The sequence below is a fragment of the Berghia stephanieae genome, chromosome 1 (assembly GCF_034508935.2).
Source record: "Berghia stephanieae isolate SIO BIC M18660-M18661 chromosome 1, UCSD_Bste_1.3, whole genome shotgun sequence".
Taxonomy (NCBI): Eukaryota; Metazoa; Mollusca; class Gastropoda; order Nudibranchia; family Aeolidiidae; genus Berghia; species Berghia stephanieae.
Window position 1 is genome coordinate 85834713 of NC_088360.1, and position 20000 is coordinate 85854712.

Here is a 20000-nt window from a genome sequence, read left to right on the forward strand (position 1 = left end):
CGATTCATGATGATTCACAATATAAATATTACCATTGTTATTCGCGCATATCTGCTTACTGGCACTGACTTACCAAAAAATATGAATAAGATCCACCGTCACTCACATTTTAATCAACTATGGAACTGTTCACACCAGGCTTTGCATGCATTTAATACCCTCCAGCTTATCCCGAACATTTTAAAAATTCACTTCCACGAAAGATCATTATGCTCTGATAACCAATACATCGTGCACAGAGGGTGGGTATATAGAAACACTTTCATGTCTATATTTACATGTGTCATACACAATCAAACTAGTTGTCAATATTCCAAATGCAGATAGTCAAATCATGATGACACGAATATTGATCATACTATAATAGTATAATGGTAAAATCGACAAACGTGCCGTTATCAACGAATGTGTGACTAACTGAATCGTGTAGTGTGTAGATATATCACCGACTTTGATTGAATTTAATACACACTTAGCTTGATGGTAAAAGACATAGACTACACGACACGGAGAGGTAAAGGTAAACACTTCGTCACATGACTGGTCACAGTTGGGATAACATGGGTAGGTTCAAGGCCAAGTCATTTCACATTTCACACGCCTTCGGCTTCTTCATTGATTCATTGTCCCCTTTGAGAAATTCGAAATCTTTTTAAAATTGTAAATTTCTTTCTTTATCTGGGCAGAACATTAATGTAATTAGGTACAATGAAAGAGAATGATACATTGCGTTTTTGCAGTGCTTGTATTAAAAATGACACAGATGGACATATCAAGTGACACAGAAATTGATTTGTTTCCGATTCCAACAAGAAAAACGAAATCTATATTGAGATTACTTATGATCGCAGAAATAAATGTTTAAAGAATGTTATAAGATAAGAGAGACTCGCATAACTTATGGATCAAATTTGATCCCCATTTATGTTACTTGTGAGCTATTGTTGAGCTATAATTTTGAAAGGATATCGATCTTTTGCAATATACTTTCCGTCAGTTTTAAATTAGACCCACTACTTAATGACTGTTGAGTGGGCAGAAGGGCCTTTTCAAAATCCCGATTTCTTAAAATATTTGTATAGCGGTCCGACATTTGAGGGGACTTGTTCGTGATCCAACAACAGCAACAACAAATGAAAATAAAACAAAAACACCAATTTGACAAATTAAATGAAAGGTGAATTGAGATTGTGACAAAAGAGACAAGACAGGAAAACGTCATGTTTGATGTTTACTTATATGTAGGTCTAATAACCCAGATTTTTATGGGCCCATTGTTGCTATTGAAATACTCTCAAACCAACGCAAATTAATGTCCATTAACATAACAACAATGTTAAAGCAAGCCAACAATTGCGCCTGGCTTTCAGATCTGCAAATACGTGCACGTCGGCCATGAACCATCCCATCCCCCTTTCCACACAATAATGTAAAATAAATCCAATTTGGTTTGTATGCGAGTGCGTGCGTGCGCCAGCGTGTGTATACCCCTTAGGAAGGTATATTGTACATATTTATCGGCGGAATAATATGTTAAATTCGTAAAAAATCCTGCCGTAAAAGTAAAAAGTGTTACATTTGTCTGAATACTGCACTATCCAACCCAATACGATCCATTCATTTCCAGCTGCGTCTACCACGGCCCGATGAATAAAACGAAATCAATGGTCATTCGTGCATAATCCACGTTATCCCTTGTATTTGAGCGACAGGTACTTATTTGCATGTCTGATAACCCAAATTGTTTTGGTATCATTGTTGTATTGGAAATACACTCAAACCAAATCAAAGTATCGTCTATTACAATAATGTTTAATCAGGCCCACAATTGTGTTCGGTTATCATCATATCTGCAATTATCTGTACGTCGCTTTGAGCACATAGTAAATGTTTGATTGGCTGGTTGGAAGAATGAGAAAAGCCTTAACATGCACGTCAGTGATAACAAAAGGGGGAATACACGTGAAATGAAATCAAAAGACCCGGCACTCAAAAAGACTTAGGAAAATTCTGTTTCATAATAAAAGATGGAAAGAGCATTCAGGTGAAGACCTCTTTCATGGAGTACACTGTATTGATATTATTATTATCTGTGATCGTGGCGATTGGTTGGTGGTAATCATGTTTTGACTTTAGCGGTGGCGGGGATGATTTTGAGGCGGTGATATTGGTGCTGAGGTGGGTAGTAGTAGTAGTAGAAGTAGTAGTAGTAGTAGTAGTAGTAGTAGTAGTAGTAGTAGTAGTAGTAGTAGTAGTAGTAGTAGTAGTAGTAATAGGAGTAGTAGTGGTAGTATAAAAAATGATAGTAGTGTATATATATATATATATATATATATATATATATATATTATAATATTGTAAAGGGTTTTACGGAGCTTGCAACACATTAAGGTAATATTAGCGCCAGCTAAAAGGAAGAAAAGGTTCTAGAATTACAATTAAAGCACCCAAGAAAAGGTATGAAAACAAGGTTTTTGTTAATATTATAGGGAACAGATGTCGATTCCAAGAGCACACCATCAAAGTACTCAGTTTGAGATCACCTAAAACTCTCATCCAGACACAAGCACATGTCCCAATGAAGAGAGGTACACTCAAATGTTTACAAATCATATAATATGTAAACAAAACAATACAGTGCATAACAATATTAACACATAGATGATTTAAAAGACAAAAAATATAATCTCCCAAAACTCTAACTACTCGTATATACTTGACTGTTTCCCTCCTAACTAGAGTATCCGGTCAGGACCTGGACCAAACCAAGTAATCTCATTCCAAGACAAAGACATAAAGCATGTTGGAAAACAGATAATAGAGAGATAGAAGTCACAGTAAGTGCCTCCCTGCCCACTACGAGAGGTAAAGAACCCCACCAGAAGTGGTAGTAGTAGCAGCAGCAGTAGTGGTAGTAGTAGTAGTAGAAATAGAAGTAGTCGTAAGAGTTGTAGTGGTGGTGGTAGTAGTAGTTGTAGTAATTGAAGAAGTAGAAGTAGTAGTAATAATAGTACCGTAGTAGCAGCAGCAGCAGCTGTAGTAGTAGTAGTAGTAGTAGTAGTAGTAGTAGTAGTAGTAGTAGTAGTAGTAGTAGTAGTAGTAGTAGTAGTAATAGTTGTAGTAGTAGTAGTAGTAGTAGTAGTAGTAGTAGTAGTAGGAGTAACCGTAATAGTAGTAGTAGTTTGTTTTGTTTGTTTTTAAGGGTTTTACGGCGCTTGCAACACATTTAGGTTATATCAGCGCCAGTAAAAAGGAAGAAAATGGGATAGTAAAAAGTTCTAGAATTACAATTAAAGCACCCAAGAAAAAATAAGACAAAGGGGAACTGAGAACAAATAGGGATCAGATGTAGATTCCAAGAGCATACCACCAATGTACTTAATTTGAAATCACCTACAAGTCTCATCCAGACACAAGCACAAAATCCAACAAAGAGGAATACACTCAAATGCTTACATCATACATTAAAAATAAATATAATAATACATAACAGAGAGATGATTTACAAGGAAGAAAATATCATCTCTCAAAACAATAACTGTGCATTTGACTGTTTCCCTCCCAGCCAGGACTCGGGCCAGGGCCAGGACAAAACCAAGTAATCTCATTCCAAGACAAAGACAGAAAGCATGTTGGAAAACAGATATAAGGGGATAGAAGACACAATATGTACCCCCCTGCCCGCTATGGAAGGTCAGGATCCCCACCCAGTAGTAGTAGTAGTAGTAGTAGTAGTAGTAGTAGTAACCGTAATAGTAGTAGTAACCGTAATAGTAGTAGTAGTAGTAGTAGTAGTAATAGTAGTAGTAGTAGTAATAGAAGCAGCAGAAGCAATATTCGGCGATAGCACCAAATTACCGACAGATTATAATTTGGAAGTTTGAATACTTGCATTGCACCTTTTCTTGAAGAAAGAGAGCACAAAGTCATTTAGATAACCGCGATCTCTTGAAGATATCTTCTCACTTAGACATGATACACAAGAAATTAAAAAAAAAAGTTCAACAGGTATCAGAAGTAGTTCCTATAGCAGCACTGATAAATTTAGACTAAATGGTCTCATTCCAGAACAATGAAATATGGAAAGGGCAAATGATATACTAGGTAGGGACAGTAATAAGGATAAAGCGGGCTTTTCCACAGTTTTTCAAAATATTTTTTAATTTGCATTTTCTCATTTGCTCAAGCCAAGCTTCGTTATCTATACAACGTCTTTACATAAAAGGCTGATATTTTCTTTTAATGGGTATCAAGCAACTGTTAGAAAACATGTTTATAAAACAGGGATAGCCCACTTATCCTTAAAACCGACCATATAATATAAGTTATAAGAGAATAGAAGAATAGAATCCATCAGCTCGAGACGGCCATTGTTCTCCCGTCATTAGGGAATGCCACCCAATACGAAAAAAAAAAAGGAAAAAAAATAATAGAAAAAAGAGTGCAACAAAAATGATAACAATAATTTAAAAAAAGGTTATTCTTGGTCAAAACGCTATGGAATGCCTTTTATTTTCAAAAACCTCAATGAATCACCATGCATAATTGAGGCTAAACTATAATGTATACACTGTGGTTTTGAGCATTGGAATATTTATTGATAAAACCTAATATAAAGTGAACACAGATAATCTTCAATGACAAAGACAGATCATTAATTAGCTAGTCATAGTTGGATTAAAATATATGCCCATGGTTAAAGACGTAATACCAGGTGTAGCTAAAAAAGTTGATGCTTATCGATTATTTCAGATTGAGTTGAATGCACCAGAATACACAATGCATCAAAATGTGCGCCACCATTTTTTGTTTACCTACTATTTCTAGTTTTCAAATTTTCTCCTATTCCAACATGTCAGTCGAAGAAATCATTTAAAAGGAATTATGCATCAAACAGCAGCTGTAATTGATTTCTTTAGTGTCGAGAGAAATGCACCCATAAACATTCATGAATGGCTGAAGCTTGTTTATGCTGACTCTTGCGTTGGCTCGCAATGATTGTCCACAAACTGCATCGACTGAAGCAAATCAACAAAAATAATTACCAGCTTATCCGAGCCAATCACTTATAATGCAATCAGATACTTTGCAGGAATTGCTAGAGAAATTCTGGGTGATTCTTTTTTTTAAGCAAGGCATTTTACTGGATGCATATTTTCATATTTTTAACAGAATACCACATCAGTGCCATAGAGTTATAAACACAAGCAGAGCAAGAAGCACTCTCATTTACAAAAAAAAAAAAGATTCTCCTTCGACATACTCATGTACAATATAACACTTATGTCAACAACTCTTATTCTGGTCTATATCTCCCTGCGTTTTGAAAGCAAAATGAAGAATGGTTTATTTCCTATGCTCACAAGCAACTTGTGTATCAAACTAAATAAAATGACTTCAGCAATACCGTTGTCATATTTTATATAAAACACATGCATTAAAAAATATTTGACTGCTATTCATTTATAATACTGAATGGGGATAATTCAAATTTACAAGTCAATATGATACATTCACATGACATTACAACCATGTTAATATTAACAACAGAATAGTTAAAAATGGATAATATTGAGGGGAAAAAATATGATCAATAATGTTCACCAATAAATGATTTCATAACCAATAGAAAATTAGTTGTGAAAGGGATTTTTGGATGTATTCTGTTCACGGTGCTTATTTTCTTGACTTTGTGTACTCAACTCCGAGATTAAAGCTGATAATGATAAGTTAAGTTGACGAAAATTCATTAATTGTACCTGTCATTGCAAAAACATCTAAATATAAATAAATGAGTTAAATGAGCAAGTTATCAATTGTAAACAAGGATTTTACAGCGTTTGTGACAGTTTAAGATGATTTCTGCATCAGAGAGAGAGGAAAGATAATCTTTAATTTTTATCTTTTTTAAAGGTAATTGTGACATAATAAAGTCATTACAGCGCCAAAAGAGAGAGAGAGAGAGAGAGAGAGAGAGAGAGAGAGAGAGAGAGAGAGAGAGAGAGAGAGAGAGAGAGAGAGAGAGAGAGAGAGAGAGAGAGAGAGAGATGTTAGATAGTCAAAAGAAATGTGACAAGTTTTGTTTTAAAAAATGGTACAAAACAAAAAAGCGGTTTGTGCCTACAATACTCACGGGCCACAGGTGTCTCAAGAAAAAAAAGATAAAGGAGAATGGTAATAGGTACACCCAGCGGGAATATTATCATTTGGCCAGTTAAATGCGACTCAGCCTCATACAGCCTACAGTTAAAATACATCGAGTGAAGATGTGCTTAAAAGGACCTAGGAAAAATAAGACGGACTAGTTCAAATACAGATCAGAAGGGGATACTAAGATCATGTGTTTAATCTGAGATCTGAGACCAAAGGTCCTGACATGGAGCGATATACACTAATGCTATTGATAAATTCAATATATGAAAAATTTACAAGGAAAATAAAATGTTCCCCTCTCGGCTAATAACCCCAGCTAGGGTTAGAGCAAAACCAAGTGATCTCATTCTAAGACAAGGACAGAAAGCAAAATGTAAGGGAAAAACATATAATAAAAGTGGATGGAAGATGCTGCAAGAATAGCCTCCTCCAAAATGAAAACTGCAATTACAAAACAAGTTGCTATGGTCTTTTTTTTTTGTTTGCTTTTAAAGCTTTTATAGCACCAGGAAAAAGGAAGATGATAGGAGAAAAGTTGGAGAGCTGAAATTAGAATTACAAAAAGAAAAAATTACGACAAAAGGAACTGGTTCAAATAGGGTACAGAAGATTCCACAAGCAATCCAACACTGTGCCTACTTTGACCATGCCTAAAAGTCCTATCCATGTACAAGCAAAGAATCCCACTTTGAATGATACATTCAAATGCTTACAAATTTCAATGTATTCTAAACTAAAAGCTATAATTGTGCACAACGAATAGATGATTTACAAGAAAAAAATATCTCTCTCAGAAAAAAAAGAACAATAATTTTTACTGCCTCCCTCTCAGCTATGGATCCCTGCCAAAACCAGGAAAATAAACTCACCAACAGAATAAGTGGCCTCTCTGTCCACCATGGAAGGTTATAGGACTCCACCGAGTTATTGTTAAATGATAAAAAAACAAACATAATGGCTCCTAGAAAAAAATTTGTATAAATGTGTTAACAATCCCACTTCGTTGCAAATCCAAAGGTAAAAAATAAAGAATTTGCAAAGTATTTTTCTTTTTAATCAATGATAAAGTGCAAAATACAAGTTACTCTGAAGGATGCATCAATTTTTTTTAAAAGACTTCAAATAACAATGAAACAAAGATACAGATATGGAAATACATTGAGAAAGAATGTTCAGACATCAATTTCTACTTGTATGCATGGTATGCACTTAAGTCCTCAATATATATTTAAAATCATATGCTGCCTTAAGCAAATCAAATGATAAAAAACAACCTAGGGATAAAAACAGTTGTTATAGGAACAAATTGAATAATGTGAGGTGAACTAAAAAAAACAAAAAAAAAAAACAAACAAACTCTGTTAATATCTAGCTGAGCATGGAACTTAAATAAGGTCATATAAGTGCCAGTAAAAAGGAAAAAAGTGGGATAGTTAAAAGTTCTAGAATTACAATTAACGTTCCCAAGAAAAGGAAAGACAAAGGGGAATTGGTTCAAATAGGAAACAGATGTAGATTCCAAGAGCACACTATCAAAGTAGTTAGTTTGAGATCACCTAAAAGTCTCATCTAGACACAAGCACAGGTCCCCAAAAGAGGAATACACTCAAATGTTCACAAATCATATAATATAATATGTAAACACAACATAATACAGTGCATAACAGAGAGATGATTTACAAGGAAAAAAATATCATCTCCCAAAACTAACAATACATTTGACTGTTTCCCTCTCAGCCAGGACCAGGACAAAACCAAGTAATCTCATTCCAAGACAAAGACAGAAAGCAAGTTGGAAAACAGATATAGGGGGATAGAAGACACAGCAAGTACCTCCCTGCCCCCTATGGGAGGTCAGGATCCCCACCCAGAGAAAAAAAATAAAAATAACAAGACATAATTATCGAGACCCATATCATAATCTCACATGATGTCATTTATTGTTTACGTCTTTTCATCATGCTCAAGAACAGAAAAGAATACCCACAACATACAAGATTTGCACATGTCCAATAACAGCACTGCCTAACATCAGTTGTGCACACGTACTACCACATACAGAATTATTCACATTTCATGTGCCCTTAAAATTTCCTGTGTATTTGTTCTAGTGCTATGGTTATGTAATTGAAATTTCAAAGTTTTTTAAATGTAATATACAATAAACAATTCAATCATATGGTTTTAAGGAAATTCTACTCATGGTGCAATAAAACACACCAAGAAAGAATTATTTGATAGTAATTAATAGGCATCTCTCTAAAACCAATATAAATATGGACGGCTTATATATATATGTATATCCTAATCAAAATTAAACAACAATACTACCATCATCTTAAAAGAAAAAAAAAAAAAAAGGAAAACTGCAAATAAGTACAGAATTGAAAAATCATTTTTAAATCTGATGGGAGAAAATTTCAAATGTTAACTTTATCTTGTTATTTAATAAATTGACCAAAAATTTCAATTTCATACAATGCAAATTGGATCGCATAATAATTGCAAGCCTATTGTAATAGTAATTCAAATCACAGACCATATGCTTCTACATAAAAATTAATATGATTTGCAGTCACGTCTCCAAAATCTGAACACCTCAATTCCCAGCCTTTTGTAGGAATTACAGAGACATTCGGATAGTGGAATCAAAACCTAAAATAGCATATGAGATTATGACCTTAGACCATGATTATCTTCAGCTACCATTGTGACAAACAACACGACTATACTGCTTTCATCATTGGCTAGTGTGTGGTGTATTAGAATTGTTCTTTTTTTTTTTTTTTTGTTTTTGGAAAAAGCGGGTTATGTTTGTTTGGATTGTTGATTTTTCTTTCATTCCATGGAACAATTTTTGATGGAGCTAGATTATTGATGCAATTTCTCTAATTGAAAATTCAGGAGGATGTTGGCATGTACTCTTTCACAAGGTCACAATCCTATTTCACCTTTTTGTAGGTGATAATGGATACCATAGGTGGTTCATTGTCCCTTTGTCTTTTTCATAATCCTCATTCAGTTGTGATCTTATGTCACATTGTCGATACTTTGTTGACAGTCGTGTCATCTCTTGACGCCTTAACCCTTTCCTTACCACCCATAGGAAAATCGTCACATTCGTTACGATGTAACCAACAATATTCTTATTCTGATTTCATTTTGTTATAGCTATAGCTATAAAAACTTGGCATTGTGTTGCAGCGCTCATTTTTCTGAACAAAATATAGCATAAACTCCTCAGTATTCTGTTCGAAAAAATCTATTTTTGTGTTGGTTGAGTATGAAGTTTCAGGTAAAATTCTGAAAATAGCTGGTAAGGAGAGAGTTAATTGAAAACAATAGCCTATGTATGCCCAATGATATCAATATTAAGTGACAGGGGTTGGACTGTAGAATATTGTGGGACTGGTGTCTATCGGATTGTGTAAACTTTAGTAGTCACACATGATTGATGCCTGTTGATTATTGCACACACATGGCATTGCCATGTTGATTGAAGAGGCGGGGTCAATGACTGGACTGGATCGACAAATAGATTACCTACCTGACTTTAATTGAATGTGATAAAGAGTTTAAATTGGATTACACTAGAGTAGGCAACAGACGATGTCAGTCAATTTGGTGTTAGGATTGAAGAGTCATAAATCTTCTATACTGTAATTATTTGCTCCCAAAATAGTGTACGAATAGAGAACAAAAAACTCATCTCCAAGTGACCTGTCTGGATTGTAGAGTTCCAAATTAGAGAGACTATATACTTTTGTTTCTTTAAATTCATTACCATAAAATATTGATAGTAAAATTATGAAACGACAATTCCATTTTTCCTTGAGCAATATACAATTTAAAAATCAAAATAGAAACCCCTTCCATTTCATTATGTTTACCATATTCATGTAAACAAAATTCCCTTTCAGATTAATGCTTCCCCGGAGAATTTCCAAAGATTAAAAAAATCATTTGGTTGAATTTTCAATGAGGTTGAGTTTTTAAAAAAAATTATTTGTTACTGAGGTAAAAAAGTAAAAAGAAGAAAAAAATGCCAAAATAAACTCTTTAAAGCCACATTAACAATCACCTCTCAGTTGAGTACCTACTCATCAACAACATATTTCTTACGAACAAAATAAGCAGCTTTTACTTTTCTCAGCAAAATCATAATCATACCAACTCATTCTTTCCAATATTCACTGGTGCCAAGCAAAAAGGTGTATTAGAAACATTGCAAGACAAAACAGAAAGAAAAAGAATAGAAAAGAAAAACTCAACTGGTGATCGAAACTGAAACGTCAGATCTCCTAATTACAGATAATCAGTCTGAGGTTAAATCTCCAGATCTCGTTTATCCTTCCTGCTTTGCTGTCACTGCATCATATATACCTTTTTTTCCTGTCTTTTTTAGAAATAAACGTCTTTGCCTGTGACAATTCAAAGTGTTTGAATTACATCGTAAGTTTTTTTGCTAGGCTGAAAATGTCTCATAATATTTAACTTTAATAATTTACTCTGTCATACATTCTGAGGCAATAAGAAGTGATGAATATTAATTTATTATTCCCATTCCTTACAAAAAAGACTTTGGGTAAAAGTTGCTGACTATTTACAATAAACAGTATAATAATTGTTTCAACATACAATAATCACCCATAAAACACAATTATTCTGTTCACAATTCTCATAAAATTAAAATAATATCCTACATCATACATATTTTGATTAAGTCATTTTCCACACCGATCAGTCATCTATTCACATGGGAATTGTCCTGTTATACTTCATCAGACAGGTCAGGTACCAAATATTCCCTGTTTTCGTAGGTCCAGAAATCATTGAGGTCAATCAGGATGCTGACAACAGTGTCACCTTTGCCACTGAAATAAAGTAACAAAATATTAATAGTTTTGAAATAAAATAAAACTAACTTTACGAGCACTTCCAAGTTGAGCACACTATCAGTGTACTTAGTTTGAGATTGTTTGTTTTTGTTTTTAAGGGTTTTACGGTGCATGCAATCCATTTAGGTTATATCAGCGCCAGTAAAAAGGAAGAAAATGGGATAGTCGAAAGTTCTAGAATTACAATTAAAGCACCCAAGAGAGAGTAAGACAAAGGGGAATTGAGAACAAATAGGGATCAGATGTAGATTCCAAGACCATACCATCAATGTACTTAGTCTGATATCACCTATAAGTCTCACCCAGACACAAGCACAAGATCCAACAAATAGGAATACACTCAAATGCTTACATTTCATTAACATTAAAAATAACAAATATAATAATACATAACAGAGAGATGATTTACAAGGAGAAAAATATCATCTCCCAAAACAATAACTATGCATTTGACTGTTTCCCTACCAGCCAGGGTCGGGACAAAGACAGAAAGCGTGTTGGAAAACAGATATAAGGGGATAGAAGACACTGTAAGTACCTCCCTGCCCACTGTGGAGGTAGGGAACCCCACCCAGTAGTTTGAGACCTAAATGTTTCCCTCCCAACCAAGGACTTAGGCCAGGGACAGGACAAAACAGAAATCTCATTCAGAGAGAGAGAGAGAGAGAGAGAGAGAGAGAGAGAGAGAGAGAGAGAGAGAGAAAGAGAAAGAGAGAGAGAGAGAGAGAGAGAGAGAGAGAGAGAGAGAGAAAGAGAGAGAGAGAGAGTTAAATTTTTAAAGGAATTAAAAAACATTTTTTTTTAAAAAGAAAAAGAAAGGAGAAGCAGAGAGCATAAAACAGGCTCGCTACAAATCATCCTCTACCCTGGCATAAAATAATAGAACGAGGTGCTCAAATCATACGTTTATGTTAATCTCCATCTTTAAAGAACTCTATGTCAGAACACAAATCAAGGCCAGCATACTTTTGGTTTTTAATGTTTAAAAAAAGACTAAAATAAAAGCAAACATTCTATATCATAGAATTTCTGAAACTTAACTTATTTGTGCCACCCAACAATAAATGACAACAATGAAACACAGAAGCAAATGATAAAATTACAAACCTTTTAATGAGATCATTTAATGTGATCCTCAGGGGATTCTTGGGCTTAACCATGTCAAAAATTTCGTCTTTCACATCATGGAATTTTATTGGTTCCTGACCATGAATTTTCATTTGTTCTTGGATTGCCTGAAAGAAAAAAAAAAAAAAAAGAAAAAAAAAAAAGAGTAAACATTTTATAATCAGAAAATAACAAAATGTACGAAAACCAGAAAATATTTTTTTGAAAACTCCTTTGCTTCCTATTGAAAATGAGAGATAATTTCTCAAATATTTTTTAATTTAAACCTTTATAGAAATCCCACTAACGGGAATAAAGCAAATTTATATAGTGCATTGCTATAAAAGGTAAAAGAGTTTAATTCTATCATAAAATAGTCTTTAGGTAAAGTCATAACATATATTTTTTTCTCCCCAACCGAATAAACTCACCCTAAAAAAGAAATTTAATGAGAACACATTTAGGTAGCCATTGCTTTGTACATCTAGAATACGAAATAAATATCTCAATGCTTGGGGTTCCCGTCTGTTTTCCATTGCTAAAACAAAGTCCAGATAGGTCTTGTAATCCTGAAAAAAAAAAAAAAAGAACAATTTGCAATTCTCAGATAAAATGAATCATTAGAAAAGTACAGTATCTGATGTTTAAAACGGTATACTGAGGAAGAATATTGATACACTACATTCATATGCATTCTGAGAAATGTTTATGGTATAGATACTAACTTTAATTTGGAACAATTACTAGCATAACCCTTGATGAGAAAATGGAAATGGTTCATCTCTGACCAAGCCTACTAGTCTATATCTGTTCAATGTTATAGTTATCATATAACGTTATAACAAGTGTAACTAAATGACAAATTGCCATATTTATGGACAATAAAGATCTATTATTATTATTATTATTATTATTATTATTATTATTATTATTATTATTATCTCTCTTAAGAAACAAGCAATTGAACGAAATATAGTGCCATAATAAAAACACAGTAGATAATAAATACTGAGTGGCCATCATGAGACTTTCAAAAAAAAGCTCTTTGAGCCATATTCGTAAAAGAGTGAAAAAAAAACCCAGAAGAGAGAGAAAGTGTCTGTGATAAAAAGAGAGAGAGAGGGAGAGAGGGACAGCAATATCACAGATAATGAAATTATCACATACCATTTCACCCTCATATGTGAGACATTCTTGGAAAACTCTGTCCAGAAATGCATGAGTTAAGGTTCCAGTTCCATATCTATGTAAAGAAAAAGTAAATGTTAAAAATATGTTGTTTTTTTTTGTCCATTACTGGAGAAGTTGTAGGAAATGTCAGGATTTTTTAACATAATGGAGAATATTTGTTCCATGGCCTTTAATTAATGTTTGACTTGGGCTGTTTCTAAAAAAATTTAGAGGACATGAAATGTCATTAGAGGATGATGGCCACTGTAAAAAAAATTTATAAATGACATTCCAAGAATTCTTTTTGACAACTTACCTGGCTAATTCCTCTTTACTAAGCATGCCATTTCTATCTTTATCAAGATTGAGGTATTGTCCATAAACCCGAAGAGCTGAGGGTGCTGAAAACCAATTTGACTCTTGCATTTCTTTTGATAATTCTTCATCTCTCAACTGCGAATATAAAATAATATATCACCAATTTTTTGAAACTCCTTTAATTTTTATTCTAGGAGTAGAAATAATGGCATCTAAAGTAAGACAGGAGAAAAGTATTCAAGGAATACTATTAGAAAACACAAGATTTATAATTAAACAATATGCTGACGATACTAATTTTTTTATAAAGGATAAAAAACACTGGATGTCTGTCTCATTCCTGAGGTTAAAAAAAAAGAAAAAGAATGCTGCTTATTCTTTTTTATTTACCAGCCGTTGTGACACTTTTAATTGAAGGTAATATCAATAACCATCTGCAACTATAATCAGTAAAAACACTCATAAAAAGAAAAAGCTGTCTGTTACCTCTAAAAGATCATCTAAAAAGCTACAGGCAAGAATGTCTTGTATTCGTATCCTGCCATTTCTCAGAGGATCCAAGAAAAAAAAGAATTTCCGGACAGCAGTGCACACATAGAAAGAATAAAATGACCTTTCCAAACCATTTAGCTGAAAAAAAAAATATGATAATAGATTTTAATGGGTTAAACCTGACTGTTAGTATCAAAGATAATTTGAACCAAACATTAAAAATCTTTTTTAATCATTTGAATTGAATTCACATATTCAAAAAAACAAAAAACAACAACATAGAAATGAAAACAAAATTTAAGAGGCTTTAAACATGATACAAAAAAGCATTCACATAACTGCCAAACAAACAGCACTGACTACTGTGGATTGAAGAATAATTAAAAACTTGATTCCTTTTTGAGCTTTCCACAATTCATACCTTTTCATATAGAAAAGTTGGGTTGATAAAAAATGATATGGATTTTGACTATGGCACTCTATATGTCATTTGCTATTAACTTTTAATAAAAAGAGACAAGACAGTAAACAAAAGATTAACAGCCATACTATTTTGTGTGTTTGCTCTTATGTATGAAGTTCTATGATACCATACCAGATTAAAAATTAAGATCAAGGCAGACGTTAGAATATTTCAAAACAGTAATAAATACAATAGATGTTTTATGTTGCAAACCTCACCTGAGGTAATGTTGGTATCAACTCCAAGATGTAGTTTTCTAGGTCCTGATGAATGGAAAGAAAGAGAGTAATTATTAATGTATTGCAAAATAAAAAAATAAATATATAAATAGTCATTAAAGAGTAGTTTTTTATAAAGAATGCAATATGAATGGACATCAGACTCCAAGATAAATGCAAATAATTCATAATTAAAATATTTTTATACATTGAAAATGATTTACACATCTTGCGCAATGAATTAGAACAATTATAAAGAGATGTCACCATTTCCATTATCATTGACTGTACATTTCATTTGAGCCTAATTAATATACACAATACCACATTTATCCACATTTATATTTTTTTGCGTGTATTATGACAAATGCCATTGAAAATTGACTGCCCCATGACTCACTGTCTGAACATGGTTTAGTGTTTGAGAGAGCAAAATACTGAAAATAGAATATTAATTTTAAATACAAAATGAATTATAATTAAATTGCTACCGTTTTATTGAAAATAATGAATGCAATCTTGTAAACAGTAAAAATTTCAAAATTGTTTTTAAATAATTTTGATCTAATATTATCATTTTCATCACATCACATTTATTATCCAAAAATAATACCCCATTACAGTCACCATTCAAATAATTTGTTTAGGGCTCATTATTGCTTCAAAATGATGATATGAAAATATAAAAGGAAGTATCAGACGAGCTGTGAAATACACTCAGAAAAGTTGGGTTTTTTAAAAATAACACAGTAATGAGCTTTTGATAATGGATTAATATCACAAAAATTAATTTCCAAAATAGTTTGACAACAAATGATACAGCAAAAATGAATCATATCTTTGACAAAAGCATGTCATTTTTGAAAATAGAAACTTACAGATTCTTTCAAATATCCTTGACCAGCAACATCATAGAGAGACAACCCAATTCGAGTTTGATGCAACCACACTTTGCGCATCACATAATTGAAAAACTGCATTATTGAGATTCTTCCAAATGGATCATTTTGAAGAAGCTTGCAAAACACTGATGCTTGAAAAAATGGCCTGGTGAAAAAATGAGAACAGATTATTAGTTTTCAATAAGTTCAATAAAAAGAATTAGAGTTATTCATTTTTTTCTCAGATGTACACTTCAATGATAACTAGCATATCTCAAGTCCTTAACTATTCTTTCAGCAAGCAATATTGAGTCAATTTTTCACTGCACGATGCAAACACTGCACTTGGGATACATTTTTATGCATAAACAGTCCTAGCAATACACCATGGTCAATATGCGTCATTATTTGTATCCAAGTATTTGCCAATAACTTGCAAATCATTAAAGATTAAAGTCATGTGCACATTCTGAAAAGCATAACCACAGTTACATATTGAGACTGTCCTAAGAGGCCAATGATTTGCAAGGACAAAGTAGTTGTTTTGTTTCGTTTTTTATTCCAATTCACTCTCAAAGAATAAAATCAATAATATAATATTCAGGTTCTTGTTTGACTTTAAAAAGTCTATTTATTATTGTTGAGTTAACTTCTCATTTGTCAGATCACCTTGCTGCCTCGTTTGATCAAAGATTCCACGTAGAGTAATATGCCCACATATTTAAATCAAATTCGTTAGATCTTACTGAAGAAGGAACAACAAATATTTCCAAGCCACATAAACCAACATGAATTCCTCTGTGATTTACAGATAAAACATTGGGAAAACAACTACACTCACTGGGTTGGACTATTTGCATTATTACATATGAGTATTTCTGCCATAAAATGACCATGCAGTAATTCCATATGAAGATGTGAATTTGTTTATTTAATTAAGAAGGCAATAAAGTTCTGTATTTGTTCTCAAAATGTTAGCCCTAATAATATATCAGATAAGAATAATGAAACAAGATTTTTCGGTTCCAAAGTCTGATATTTGATCATGTTCGATAATTAGAGGTAGACCACAGTAGTAAGTGTGGCTATACAGCATATGGAGAGCTTGACACCCCCCCCCCCCCCCCAAAAAAAAAAAAGTGATTTAGTGAGGTAATAATGCTAATCAAAAAAATATGTCTAATAAAAAAAACCCAAAAAAACTTATGATTTAGAAAAAAAAAAAGTATTCATTGAAAAGTATTTCTAAAGACTTACTTGCATTTCTGACCAGCCTCTTCTTGTACTTTGAGGAAGTCATCATAGCTTATCATCTGTTCATCTCCATGTAATGGATGAGTGTGATGCTTGTCCAAAAGGAACCACAGTTTCTTTTCATTTAAAAAATAATGGAAATGAAATAAATAAAAATCAGCACCTTAGAGATTAAACAATAAGCATATGGTTTTTATGAGGGTCCCAATAGCTCAGTTGGTAGAGTACTCGCTTCACACGAAAAAGGACCTGGATTCATCCTGGGTGAAGTTAAGAAGTTGAGGTTGAGATTTTTTCTGAACCCCCCTATGGCCACCCAGCAGTGAGTGGGTAGCTGGGTTTGTTAGAAGTACTTTGCCATAGACAAGCATCAAATCCAAAGAGTAGCAAAGCAATTGCTATTGTCTGTTTAACTTTAATGTTATAGTTATAGAACCTGGGATAAACTAAAGTCCCATGGGCCTTGTGCCTCTGAAGGACGAGCTACTTATCTTATATGGTCTGCATCCATTTATGGGAACAGTATTTACATTTAAACTGAGTAATAACTATCATGCTAGACCACAATTTCTAAATGGAAGGATTTTGATGATTGTAAAAAGGAGTATTCTTTACATGCCCGAAACAAAGTCAGGGTACTACATTATCTTAAATATAATACACAAACCTGCAATTCATCATTGTCTAAGAGTTCTCTACTCCTCCTCTGCAGAAACAATGCCCTGTAAAGAATAAGGAGATCATTTGAAGTCGAATTTAAATATGACCTGCTCAATCATAAGTTAATGACCATAAAATAAAAGCAAACAAAATATGCCTTAAATGAGATGGATTACCATCTGAAGAGAAGGTAACTATATTAGCAGATAATAATTATAGGGGGTGACATCTTCACTAATTGGATGAAAAAAAGAAAACGTTGATATGAAGAGGAGGAAAAGGAGTAAGATGATAAGGAGGGATAGGAACAAGGTGATAAGAAGGGGGGTGATGTAAAGGAGAAGGAATCGGAGGAGGAGAAGGAGGACAAGCAGGAAAAAAGTACAATCTGTCATCAATCTGTTTACATAATGTGTTTTTAGTATAGCATAGTGGCAAACTTTTCAAAGAGCTAAAACGGGACACCTCAACGCATAATATCGTCATGACCCAAAACAGCAGTATGTTTGAACTATTAAATAATATAATCTAGATTTAGAGCTTTTTCTGTTCCTTGTTTTGTTTAGCTAGTCAAAAAAGCATAATCCTGGGACATGCAAGGGTCATTTCCATACATAAAAATAGTCTGTAAAAAATTATTTAAAAAAATTAATTTTCCTCCAGATAACCAAATCGTGATAGTCCCTGACTTTATCATGACAGTTGCCGCTATACTATAGGGAAAATTTTTTTTTTAACTCACAGCAGATTTTAAAAAATGGTGATAGTTTCTATAAACCAAGACATCAACATAAAATCTTTATCAAATTTCCTCTTTTAAAAATTTCGAGTTTCATTTTCATACACTGAAAGAAAGTACAAATAGAAATTAAATTATCTCAATTAGCAACCACCATCCCCTCTGGAGCCAAAACAAAGAAAAAGCTGTAGATTTCCAAGCTTACTGAATGGGCAGTTTTCATCCTTTATATTTTAATATTTAACTATTTTCCTTCTTTTTTTCTTTTAAAGACATTCTACAAGCAGGGGGTATGTTTAATAAGACACCTGTGCTTGGCAGGAGTAACACTGATGTTGTTTTGTTGTTGTTACCTTGATTCTTCTCTCAATTTCAAAAGCAGTGGTTCATCCTCTGAAGGTAACTAGAAAGTCAGGGGAAGAAAATGTAAACCATGTCACTAATGAAACAACACATTTTCTTTAAAACTTTGTTACATATAAAGTCAGAACAACAGAAAAAATAGTGATGTGATGAACAGCTACCCGCATATGGTGTCAAAATTGGATCATTGTTGCATTAAACCACATATAATTTCCTTTAATTGAATCTATGGTGCATGAAATGTTCTTCGTCCACTCTGATCAGTTTTTAAACAGCACAGCATCAATACAAAAGACATACAAATATATAAGGCATGCAAACAAAACTATCTGCCAAACATTAATCACCATTGAAAAGTGTGTACATGATATTTTAAAAAAACCACCCTGAATGACTACAAAAATAAAAGATAAAGTTGAATGATGAGAAATCATCATTTTAGGTCACCCCATTATTAAAGTCTATTGGAAATAAAACATGCAACAGAAATGGCTCAATTGTGCAAATTCATCTACCGTTAAAAATCTTGGCATCTTTATTAAAGAGAATATGATGACACTAGACCACAACAAAAATATTAAAATACCTTTCTCAATGCTTAAATTTCCACTTTAACAGAATTAGTAAAATTAAATTATTGTGCTTTAAACATCTTAACACATGTCAACCAGCTTATCTCAATGACAAACTGAAGTTTCATACACTGATTGGATTTCATCCCTCATCATCCTTTGGAAAACTGCTTACTACTCTAGGAAAGCTGTTATGTGTCATGTGGAAAACCCACTTTTTTTTCTAAAAACATCCCAATCCCCATGAACCACTTTCTAAAATATTCACAACACTCTTTGTCAGATGATGTTTTTAACAAATCATCTTAAGACTCTGATCTTTTCCGATCTAATGAGCTGACACACCTGAAAAGCACTCTAAGAACTTCCTTGTGATATGGTAGAGCGCTCAACAAATGTATAAATTAGTATTATTACTATAAAATATTTAATACCTTTGAATACAGACTGGGTACATTTTGATGACTATCTCCAAGTCCCTTAAATTTCTTATATAGCTGAGTGAAGATTTCTGTTTCCTCATCACTTGATGAAGATGTTCCAACATTCTTTTCTATTGGATGAAAGAAAAAGACAATAAAATCAAGTTAGGGTGCTTTAAATACAATCTACTTAACGAAAATCCAAGCAAAAGCAAATTTTAGATGATCAGTATGAAAGGTAATTGGAAATATCTACAAGATGGGTAAATGTATCTAGGTTTGGAGAGAGA

The 20000-nt window shown here is 33.0% G+C and overlaps 2 protein-coding genes across 3 annotated transcripts in view; both read right to left on the reverse strand.

Moving 5' to 3' along the window:
• LOC144959948 (uncharacterized) overlaps window positions 1–510 on the reverse strand; it is a 17074-nt gene extending 16564 nt beyond the window's left edge. Inside the window, exon 1 of one of the 2 annotated variants that reach the window (XM_078892830.1) lies at window positions 107–510. The gene's annotated coding sequence lies outside the window, so the exon portion shown is untranslated. Of the gene's footprint in view, window positions 1–73 lie in introns of both variants that reach the window. The other variant, XM_078892821.1, reaches the window with a different exon arrangement.
• A 3967-nt stretch (window positions 511–4477) lies between these two features.
• LOC144959971 (serine/threonine-protein phosphatase 2A regulatory subunit B'' subunit gamma-like) overlaps window positions 4478–20000 on the reverse strand; it is a 17447-nt gene continuing 1924 nt past the window's right edge. The window contains exons 2-13 of the mRNA XM_078892855.1: window positions 19723–19841; window positions 18707–18756; window positions 17622–17676; window positions 16958–17070; window positions 15698–15866; window positions 14820–14864; window positions 14133–14276; window positions 13645–13781; window positions 13326–13401; window positions 12590–12727; window positions 12159–12286; window positions 4478–11027 (exon numbers count right to left, since the gene is read on the reverse strand). Coding sequence (XP_078748981.1) covers window positions 10925–11027; window positions 12159–12286; window positions 12590–12727; window positions 13326–13401; window positions 13645–13781; window positions 14133–14276; window positions 14820–14864; window positions 15698–15866; window positions 16958–17070; window positions 17622–17676; window positions 18707–18756; window positions 19723–19841 — 1277 coding nt within the window. The 3' untranslated portion in view covers window positions 4478–10924. The remainder of the gene's footprint in view (window positions 11028–12158; window positions 12287–12589; window positions 12728–13325; window positions 13402–13644; window positions 13782–14132; window positions 14277–14819; window positions 14865–15697; window positions 15867–16957; window positions 17071–17621; window positions 17677–18706; window positions 18757–19722; window positions 19842–20000) is intronic.